Here is a 12,038-nt window from a genome sequence, read left to right as displayed (position 1 = left end):
ATAATACTGACATACAGCTAAGGATATGCGAAAAACGTATAGCGAAAGCGCATATGACCAGAGACTCTGTGAGCACGTTACTGGGGCGGTCCAAAGTCTCAGTCTAATACCAGTCTTCTGAAACAACATCTGTGGAAACAAAAGACATTAAAATTGAGATCGCGACTCACATCTACAAATGCATCGTTTCTGTGCGAGAGAAAAGAAATCTCCTCGCTGACAACAGCACGAATGTGACAGACTCAAAGAAAAGATGTACACTAATTGAATCGGATAACTTGCCTTCACGGCATTCCTATTTCATTACAGTACATTGCATTTCAATGACAAGCAGCTCTTTGAGGCAAACAGAATAGCAAGGAGTACAATGCGCCTGCACTGTACAATACGTCAAGAGTCCATTAACATACAGCTGGGCACAAGATTTATTCAGTCAAGCATCTGTGCACACACGGAACAGATTTTGATAGGCAATAGACTTCAAATATAAAATATTGTGAAGTTCTTATGATCACTTCTTCCCCCAAAAATCTTCAGTCTATGTAACAAATGCTATTTATTACTAGCTGAACGTAATATTGGCTTCTCAAAAAAGACTCTGCTCCATGCAATTAGCGTCCATTTCCTGATGTATTTATTTGTTTATTTATTTACATAACTTCCACTAGTACAGATACTTAAAATCTTACATGTTCCAAACATAACCTGTAATACTCATGTCACTGGTCTTTGTAGTTTGCAACATGCGATGTTTTATACATAAAAAAGCTTAACTACTGTTCGCCCCACGAGAAGTCTGCTAGAAAGAAGAAGCGGGATGATGTAGCAGGACTTACTGCGCATGCGCACTCCACCTATACCTTTTCCAAACACGTTGTACTCCAGTACTCTCTAGTATTGCAGAGCATTGTGTTTCTGATTAAGCTACGTATGTTTTGTGGAAAAGTGTTCCGTAATTACAGTTCCGACCAGTATACTGTCGCGAGCGACCTCTCGTTTACATAAAAACGTCGTTCACAGAGATCGTTCAAATGCATCATTTTGTTCGCGAGTTTCATAACAGGCAAGTCACACAGGACACATCCCGGTCAACTTGCGAAGCAGAGAGGAGTGCCGTGCTGCAAAGCGTTCTCGAGGCTCGCTTTGTATGACATGTTCACGAACTACCCAGCCCCACCCCGAAATACGTGATTAGCTGCGGTTCGCACTGGCATTCTGGACGTCGCGATTTCTAGTTCATACCCGGAGGCTGACGAAACGAACTGACGGTTTTGTGGTCTTCCTCACTGCCTGCAGGCAAATTCTAGCATAGCACGATAAATATGATATGATTTATCAACCCTCTCCCCCCCCCCCACATTGCTCTCAATTTGTCATTTACAAACAAGTTACCAAGCTACCTAAGCAGATTAAAAAAGCGTTCTTAAATAAACTAAAGAACTCGAACCCTCGGACAACAACTCAGCTACTATTCATAATACAGACTGATGCATTTGCCATACTGAACCATTTGCTGCATTATAATGATTTGCCAAGGCAAAGAGCAATTAAACAACAGAACTGGAAGTTCAAGATACGTAAATAGAGACAAGTAAGCTTACCATTATGTGTAGATGTTTCTAAAGTGGCCACTTAAACAAAATAAACTCCTTACAACAGCCTACAACACACGCAACACAGTCTGAAGGACACTGACACGTGCGGACACATTGCGTTTCATTCAGGTACTAAATGACAATGGCGCGGACACGAGTATCAGTTGAATCCAAAGAACAGTAGGTTCAAAGACACATAATTCGACTACGCAGTTTTTTCCAGTACCGCATAGAGTGCAGGTCTGGTTCTGGGGAATTCTCAGGTGATCGAAGCGAGGTAAACGTAAAAAGTGCAAAACTACATTTAAATTTCTATTTGATAGTAACAGCTTTTGAACTACTGAAATTAAGGATGTGAAATTTAATATGAAGACATCAACAGGACGACTCATCATCTTGATTATGGAGGCAGGAAGAACCTTTGAATTGTCGGTAAACTTCTGTCAGACTACACGGCGCAACAACCCAGAACACAACCATCGTCAGACTCACAGCCGTGAAAACCTCAAATCCGACGCAGTTCAAAGATGATTTAACATTTTTACGTCGTGTCTCTAAAATTACATTTTATCATGATTTATTCTATCCATACAGAAACATGTTATGTATTTCCATATAGTCTATTCTTGTCTATCCCTTTATTATTCGATGTCCCTCGAAACTGTAGCTATTGGTACAATTTTCCCTCCAGTGTTTTTTCCTCTAAGTCGTCCTTTTCTTCTGGAGATATCTTGCGAAACGATTCTCAGTTTTCATCGAGACGTCCTGAATTTTGTATATGCTCAGTCATTGAGATTGCACTATGTGTGGCATTAATAAATGTAAAATTATGACTAAATAGTATTAATTTGGCGTACGAAATATTTCACTTCATCTTGATATAAACTAGTGGAAATAGTATCGTCAATCTAAGAAACGATCAATCCACGTAAATGCATTTTTCCCATCGTTCTAGTTTTGCTTACCAATATTCCGGTTATAAAATGCAGCGATGTATTTTACGCTCAAGAAAGATATACTGAGTGTCCCAGTAAGATGTATATGCATATTATAGTACGGAATATTAGCATTGTTATCGATCTCCTTGTGTTGTGTTTACGAGAACAACCTAGTGTGGTCTATATTTAACAGATGGCACCACAATATCTTTTCCCATAATGTAAAATCTGACGTACGTAATGGTTTAGTTTATTGTCTTTATTTAATTTATTGAATGTTTTTGAGACATTCTATATGTTGGGACATGTAATAGCCCTATACATCACATTCTGACTGATGTTTTCTCTCTTGTTAACACCACGTTATACATTTAGGCAGAAAATGATCTTGAGGTCTGGACTGAAGCATTATTTTTCCGTTTTAAAACTGGTGGGGATGACAACTAAGAGACAGATGCGTAATGAGGTTTTAATGTTCCAGCTTGTTCACGCTTACTGAACAAGCTTTTGTCTTCGGATACTAAGAGAGGCCAGGATTTTCGCAGTCGCTTGGTCTGGATTAAAGAGAAAGCTTCCACGCTTACTGGAAAAACGGCGAAGTGAAGGAAACCGAAATTAATTAACAGCATTTCGAGCGCAGTCCTTTCCGACTTGCAAACGCATTAAACTCCCTGGAATGGAAATGTTCACTTCAGTGAAGGTTCTGCTTCTACACCTGAGTTCAGAAAGAGCTACTACAGCTCTCTTTGCTAACCTACCCAACAATGATACCACTGGCAGACACTACTGTCGAACAGGACACAACCTTCTTTACTTACATTATGGTTGTTGTATTCGATCATCATTCATATATAATAAATTTAAATTTAAAACAAATGAATATTATATACATATTTAAACACTTTAACTTTCATTGGATTCATAAAAGCTGCTAGAAATATAAAAATTACGAAGAATAATGGATGGGGAAGTAGTCTGAGCGGTTCACACGATGTCCATCGTCATTACAGCAAAGCGGCGAACAGGAACGAAGGTGGATGTCGCAGACAGACAGTGAAATACAAATTGCAACGTTTCCCTTGCTAATAATTGAGTTAACAACGAGCAGCGTTTTTAGGATATTAATGTGGTAAAACCGCACCAACCAGGTTCAATTGTCTCAACAACAAAAAAAGGGACAAGAAGCCAAAGAAGGGAAATAAAATAAATGCAGTGACAAATTTCTCAAATTTGACATTAAGATAAACGTGCATGGTTTTTATTTCAGCACAGAAAAATGTCTGTCAACTGTTGACAAAATTTTGGTCAGTATGAAGGATAATAAGAAACTTTGTAATTCAAAGGGACAACTGCGTACGAATTGTAACACCTTCGAAGCAAGAAGTTCGTCTGAATATTATTTAAACATTCAGCTCCAACTTAAAAAAATCTATTTATGATTTTTAATGAAACAGTAGCTGTTTATTTTGACAATATACGAAACTTGTAACCAGTTCTGAATCACTGCATGCAATGAGAACACGATGTATACGGTGCAGTCGACTCGTTGTGAACTACGCTTCTAAATCGTATCTGAGCTTTTAAAACATTTGTTTGGCATTTTCCAGAAACGCCGAGTTCTTTGTGAAAATGCAGCTGATATATCTCCTGTCAGACATCGCTGAAAAAACACACATAAAGAGATATAAGTCAAAGTTTATAGAACACTGTGGTAATATGGAGTCATTTACAAGAACATCGTCAGAATCAACTAGAGTTCTTCTGCATGTTGCTGATAAATTTAAAAATAGAGAAAATGTATTGATACTGGTGAATACAGCCGTTCAAACTTGGGACAGGGGAGGAAAACACCACGGGAAACGGATAAGCGGCATCGATAAATTATTCGTGATATAATTAGACTGATTTGTGTCGTAAACTGTCCAGCATACACACATCGAAGTGGAATGCAAAGTTCAAGACGAGACGATTTAATTAGAAGGGTCTTACCATATGCCTTATTTGAAAGAAGTCTTCTCTGGGGACAAGTCGTGTGAGAATGGAAAATATTATCCAGCTGTCCAGAGACCACACAGCAACATCAAAGTACTGCTCGTCCGTGGAAACCACTGCACTCGGTCTAATAGTTTCTTAGAATATTTCGAAAGAGAGAGTAATAGATGATTAGTACTATGAAATGCACCGTGACGTTCGCCATCAAAACTGCATACAAATGTTGGGATCCACTAATATACAATATTGTAGCATATCGGCACCTTAGAATCTTCCACAGAGGACATTCGCTTTAGTGGGTTGAAAATCCTCGACAGACATGTTATCAGTCGGCCTACGTCCACCAAACTGCTTTATTTGCCCTGGCTTGTGTTACACAACACGAAACAACTTAGTACCATATTACATGTACGTTCATTGTGGTTTTCTGAGTTGTGCCGTGTAGCCTTATGATTGAACAGTTTCGGAGAAACTAGCTGTCTCCATCTTCACTTTAACCACAATATTACATGTCACAACTCAAACTAAAATCTCACCTCATACCGCGACGACCTCAAAACATATTCTTACATTAGTAATAAGCCTGTTGAGTGGTCTTCATGACTCATGATCAAAACGTATTCAAAGTGAAACGATATCGGGAATAATAACGTAGCTACAATCGAACACTTGTTTTCCATATAATATATAGTTATTGTAACCAGAGACACAACTTATTAAATGCAACATTCTTTTGTAAAAGGGGATATTTTCCATTCACTCTCACTTCAAACTGGATATAAACAAAATACCATCTACTTACTCATAGCCCTGATGACGAAGGCAGTAGGTTCGTCTGAAACATCAGTCAGTATCTACATATTACATGACGCAACATCCGAGAAAATAGTCATCTTCATACTCGCCTCCATGAGCACCTGACATCTCAATTTCACAATTTGCATGGTAGACGTACAATAACAATGTCTGAAATACGATGAACCCTTCTGCTTCAAAAATCTTCTAAATTTACCTCTTTTTACATTTTCTTTGTTTCGATATAATTTGAATACAATTTTCTTCAGTTTTTAATATTAACAACCTATGTATTATTACGTCGCCATCTTTACTGGTACCAACTACACATTTTACAATATGACAAGTCAGGAAACGTGCAAATAACACATAAAAATACCAACATGGCAAGTTTATGAAAGGTGATATGTGACCAAAATACTGGATGTCACGAATGAATCGCGGGATGCAAGGACACGCGTAATTCGAGAACAGAATTCCAACCATAGGATAGTTTTTATTCCACATTGCAAAATGAGAACTAACTGGAATAACATGTGAACGCATTTACAGACCTCACTGCGTATTAATCAATTCAATGGATAACCACTGCTGCGTAAATCTCGGGAGTTCCTGTACCTTAATGACTACAAAGTTAATGAATATCCACACTGGGATACTGGGAATGACCCGTTCTTTAAGTGCGGGTCCCAACTTTTCGTTGACTTGATCTATAGACATTCGGTAGGACTCCTTAGATGAGGAATCGGCCCGTCGCGAGGCCTCTACCTGTACACAGGACAGCACAACATAGAAGAACGCGGACAAACATCCATGGCTTGAGTGGGATTCGAATCCACGGTCCCTGTGAGCAAGGGGCACAAGGCCCACGCCTCAGACCGCGCGGCCACTGCGGACCCCGAATATCCACACATTGCAGCCACCTGCAAAACTCTACCTAAATTATAATATAATTTTAAGCAGAATCAGTCACAGAGTTAGTGTAAAGACCAGCTTGTAGCTGTCAATAAATTACACTAATTCTACAAAAATAACTCATTTTTGTATGTCTGAATGCTTCAATTCAAGGTACCCTATGGACTTCAATATCAGTGGAAACATCCATCGCTTCATTAATCAATTATAAGTAACTTGAGCTTCGTAAAATTCCACATAATTTTCACACGTTATTTGACTATCGATGTTCATGTGAAGTAACACAACGAAGTTCCGTTACATATTAAAAATTCATATTTGTTATATAACCTTCAGGGATTTAAGTGGGAATCAAAATGGTGCTTTAAAAACAACTACACTTATTATTAAAATATCCACTGTTTTTAATAAATGACAAAACATAATAAATTTAAATAAAGTATTTATAGGCCTCTTCACAGACTGCACCAATCCCAGTTTTTAACTGCTTCAAATTTCTTCGACAACCATCTCAAACTATTACGCGATGCAATCTATGAAAACTGCAAACACTTTGTAATGGTCGTCTTGATGGGAAGGGCAAATTCTTTCGAGTCAACCCTGCTTCACTTATCACCTTAAAATATTTCAATACCCAAGATAAAAAAAAACATAACTAATATAAAATAGCTTTGACATACTCATTTACACTTTCAATTCTCATATATGAGCATGCAATAAACATCTTTCCTCTTGCTCACAAACAACACGACTTATAATTTCAATATAATATATATGACACTCATGTATCTAAAATATTGTGATTTAAGTATTTATAGCTTGGAGCTCCAATATGAGCTACAATAAAGTCACCTTAGAGAATTTAAGAAACAAATATAAAATATCTTGTGGACCACTGAACTAATTAACTTGTATAATTGTCATTATAGAAACTGCTGGATAGGCTGTAGTACTGCCACGGTGGAAAGAACGCAATTTCATTCGCATGGAACCACGAATAATACTCTCTCGTGGCAGTATCTTCGCCCGTCACGTCACTTCTCAATCTTTATTAGACTACAGTTTACTTGTATCTTGCATGCGACTTGAAACACACTTTTCCACGGACGAAACAACTTTCTGACTGAAATACCTGAAAACACAGACCTCTTATGCCAGTGGTATTCTACCGGGGGTACGCAAGGACATCTTACGGGGTACGTGAAATTTAAAAAAAATATATATTATTTTATGATAAACACTGAATAATCTGTAATGTTATTTATTTAATTTATTTTAGATGTAGATTATGTACTATGTATAACTGGAATTATACACCAACAACTTTGAGGGTACAAATTTGAAGAGAAATTATATCTGGGGGTATGCGAACAAAAAAGGTTGAATACCACTGTCTTATGCTACAATAAAGCAAGAAGGGTAAGATGAAGGTAAAGAACTCTTCTTTCTTTCACTCTTACAGACCAAATTAAAAACGTAAAAATTCAGTCTGATTATGTATTGACAAACCTCTATTTCAAACTTGTTTGTGTATATAAATTTCTTCTTCCAGGATGATGTGAAAAGTGGCCAATTTTTATTTTCACGTATCAGGTAATTATGACGGAAGAGACATCCATTTAGTTTGCTTTTCTATTCTACAGTTCAAAGTCACAGCTGCAACATGTACAGCAATCATGTTTTGTTACAAAAACTGCATTTTGGTGCATGAAAGTCTCATAGTTCGGTACAATCGACTGATATCGTCACAAAAATACCTCCACTACGGAGATTCCTCAGAGACGAATTTCATTAACAATAAAATATAACACGCGTGTTGTTTCTGATGGTTACTAAAAATTAATTTTTAGCGACTGATACAACAGAATGGACTTCTTAAATTTTAAAATATCAATACTTTAAATTCATCCACTTCCAAAGTCTTACGTTTGGCTATGAAAGGAATCTTATGATATAGTAAATTAAAAAAATGAGTTCTAACAAGTCTGACTCACAGGTAGAATAACAAAACATCTTATGAGATGGTCGAAACTTACTGACCTTTTCCAGGTACTATAAACTGCTTGGCCATACACACAGTTGTCAGGCAAATTTGTAGGATATAAGACCATAATATCTCTCAATATTATATATCTTTTTACGTTCCTGGTCTGCACAGCGAGGATAAAGAAATCTACATCTAAAGTAGATGTGCCCTTGGGGCATAATTCCAGAATTAGAAAATATAAAAATCTGAAATACAGATAACAGATAATGGTAACAACAAGACAGAGCTTCGAAATTAACACTGAACTGTACAATCTCACAGAGAAATTCTGCTTAGACAATCACATCAAATGATGTAAAAATGTAGGGATAAAAATGTTTTCTCTAAATGTTCCACGATGTATTTTTTACACTACTGTATTTACAGCGCAACTTAGTTAAAATTCATTACAGTCTGGAGATACAGTATGCAGCTTCAATTGGAAATTAAAAATAATTTAGAACTAACTGTTTCTCAGTCTTTCTAGAAATGAAATGTACTGATACCTCAGAGGATAACAACTAACGAATTAATACGCAATATTTAAAATTCTTAATTATAAGATGTTTCGTACACAGTCACAATATCACAGTGTTAATTTCAGTAGTGCTATTTTGCTCTGAATCGCAATAAAATAAAAATTACGGATGAATATCAAAATGTCACATACTATTGTCTTCGTATGCGATGGAATCTGTACTCTGTCGGAAGACGTTACATCGGCATCTTTAAAGAATACTTCACGATATACAAAAGCTCAGTCTTTTTTCATAGGCAGAATGCCATCCATATTTCACCTAACTTATGCAGAAATGACAAATATGATATGCTTAATATTAAGTTTCAAATAAAGTAATCTTCCAGAATACAGAGACAAGTACATACGTCTTGACTGCTACACAAATCCATCCTTAACGAGACAAATATGTAAAATTTATGAGCATAATAAGCAATCACATAAAGCCTCTGGACATAAGACATTTTAGATGTGAAAACAGAGTACAACAAACTTGCGTATCTTATTATATTACATATAATCCTTTTCAAAACACTTGTCCAGTGTTAACTATTTTAAAATGATACATTTCTGTATGTGTCTGACCCTATAACAGTGAACATTTCACTCCATGGTCAGTAAGTCACAGACAGTCAGGCAAGACGGAGTGTCATAATTCATAATCACACTCCCTCCTGCCAACGTCATGTTGAGAAACAACAACAGTGTTAACGTGCACTATAAACTCATGAACACTTGCATTTTGACTGATGTTGCATATATCATGGCCACTGTTACCAATGTGAAGTTGCATAAAGTTCCGCTGTTTTAATAAAACATGACACAATTTCTGTGTGTATTTCTTGTCAGTAATTAATAAAATGCGGAATGATTTACTATACTGTTTATTTAAAAAGTAGCTATTCGTGTTTTTATGTTATACCACTTTTCTACTATAACATTCAAATAAAAATAAAATGGGGCATAAGGACAAACATGTTAAAGCTTTTTAACTGAAACTATGAATAACTCTTTCTGTAACAGAGGACAAGGTTCATATATGATATACGATATTGTTTTTGGCATCTAGCTCTGATTCAACTTCGTAAATAAGAAAGATAACCAAATGAACTAATGAAAAATGTATCTGGCTACAAGGCTTTAGAGTAGAATATTCTGCACTGATAATACCTTTCCCACAATATTTAATGAAATTAAAAATGTATGTACAAACCCCTTGAAGAAAGATGAGGGAAATCCGTGCTACTTCACAAATTGTATTAGAAGATAGTGTTAATCATGAGAAAAGGTAAATTAATGAAAGAAACATGTACTTAAACACATTCTAAGTTTTGTGAGAAGGAACTCATCAAAAAGCGATGTACTGCGAAACAAAACTAATATTGCTGGAATAAAAGAACACAGCTTTTAATGACAACAGCTGCACACACATTCTTCTGGCTCCACTGCTTTCTCTTGCCCAAACCAGGCCTACTTTCCTCTTTCCCCTGGCATTCTGCAATCAAATTTTATTAAATATATCATTTAAATTCATCAGGTGTTCATATGGGGCAGTGAAATAGAATGATATCTCATTTTCCCACACCACTTTAGAGCTTATAAGAATTTTGAAGATCATGCAGTTACTTTCAGGAGTCAATTAAGGACCTCACTCTCAGGCATAAATATCGTTAGTTCCAAGCTCATTCAATTAGTGCAGCAGGAACAAAATCACGTACCTTGAAAAGTACTGACAGCAGCAAAAACCAATGAATGCCCCCTGGTTGCACAATATACTCAAGAAAATGGTTGGGGCTGCTACAGCCATATTCACTACATGAGAACTTGCAGTTCCAATATTTTTCAATACAGTATAGAACTTAGAGGGTAAAAAATGTTGGTATCCCATGTTATGAGGTCCTCACATTTTCACTTCTCTTTTCTTTTGCAGTGGAACAAGTGTGTGTTTTATCTAACATAAGATACTTTCATGACAGGCTACAAGAGCATACAACATATTTAATAATGGCACTGATACAGGCTTGATATTTTTGTCTTAGAATCAGAATGCTAAGTACAAAAATTGATAAAATTATACTTTCACTATGCATTATATCCCTATATCCTACACTATGCATATAATTTTGGCTTCATTCTTAATCATATACAACACCATATTCTGTAAAAATGGCATTTAATTCAATTTGCAAAATATAAATGTGAAATACATTGTAACTCAACATGTTTTATATTTCACACGACTGCAAATATATCATCACGTTAAACACATTTTAATTGTGTTAACAGCTTAAATACCGTATCAAAAAACAGTTTTATATCAATCAATATCTATGTGCTCATAAGTTTATTTGCTATGAAAATTATTTCTGGGTAATGGACATACACTGTACATTCTATTTTCCCAAAAGTAATAACCTTGGCCAAGAGTGTCCAGTTTCTTACGCTAGTGTTTCAATATCGTATTGGAACCCACGTTCCGCTGTTTTCATCCCTCCGGTAGTAGTGTGGCCGATTATCTCGGAACACTGTCACAGCTGGGAATGGATGGTCTTGGATGTACTTCAATGTTGCCCGCACCTGTCAGCATAATACAAGCTATTAACCTTTACGGTCTGTGTGTTATGTCTTACATACTCGATCCAACTAACCTCATATTACAATAGCCTATCATTCAAATATTAACCTTTGGAGTTTAAGTCTGGCTGGCAGCCCTGTAGCATGGGGATTCAAATCTCTTATTACAGTAAAATAAAGGTTAATTCCAGCTAGTAATCCTTACTTTATTACTTACTCTATATATATCCAATGCTTAATCTTTCACTAACTTGATTTATTATCACTTGATAATGCTCCTGTCATTTCTGCTAGATCAAAATCAAATGTAAAGTCTGAGGTTCTCGTGATGGTGAGTACAGACGTATGTCTTCTAATTCAGACAGTTTAAAACTACACTATTAACAGTTAAAATGTTGTTATAAAGCAATTAAGAGAAATTTAATACCACTATTGAACTGTATGGCATATGACAATTTGAATGTGCAAATAGTAAAAATTACAAATACAAATGATATACAAAGTGATGTCACTTGTCCTTCTTCTGATAATCTGATTATTTTCTGAATGTAGTCTTGTATTGGAAAAGAAATTCTCTTCAAAACTAAGTGGATGGCTCCATAATCGCTGCTTTATACCACTGCAATTCAAATACACTATATTTTAAATTAAGCTACACGTTTACATTCTACTAGAGGAGAAATTTA

At 36.0% G+C, this 12,038-nt stretch overlaps 2 protein-coding genes across 12 annotated transcripts in view; both read right to left on the bottom strand.

Annotated features, from left to right (window-relative positions):
- Positions 1-1,746, bottom strand: part of LOC110834051 (GTP-binding protein Di-Ras1) — a 138,323-nt gene extending 136,577 nt beyond the window's left edge. For all 4 annotated transcript variants that reach the window (XM_022072829.2, XM_087350341.1, XM_022072828.2 and 1 more), the window contains exon 1: positions 1,602-1,746. The gene's annotated coding sequence lies outside the window, so the exon portion shown is untranslated. The remainder of the gene's footprint in view (positions 1-1,601) is intronic.
- A 4,869-nt stretch (positions 1,747-6,615) lies between these two features.
- Positions 6,616-12,038, bottom strand: part of Ntan1 (N-terminal amidohydrolase 1) — a 73,968-nt gene continuing 68,545 nt past the window's right edge. For all 8 annotated transcript variants that reach the window (XM_087350320.1, XM_087350322.1, XM_087350324.1 and 5 more), the window contains one exon: positions 6,616-11,355. In XM_087350320.1, the coding sequence (XP_087206446.1) occupies positions 11,230-11,355 (126 nt within the window). In that variant the 3' untranslated portion in view covers positions 6,616-11,229. The remainder of the gene's footprint in view (positions 11,356-12,038) is intronic.

Source organism: Zootermopsis nevadensis, unplaced genomic scaffold (genome assembly GCF_977971745.1).
Source record: "Zootermopsis nevadensis isolate Lab colony 2312 unplaced genomic scaffold, Znev_1.0 Znev_ptg000017l, whole genome shotgun sequence".
Taxonomy (NCBI): domain Eukaryota; kingdom Metazoa; phylum Arthropoda; class Insecta; order Blattodea; family Termopsidae; genus Zootermopsis; species Zootermopsis nevadensis.
The sequence above is the reverse complement of the archived record's forward strand: the minus strand, read 5'-3'. Positions and strand labels throughout refer to the sequence as shown.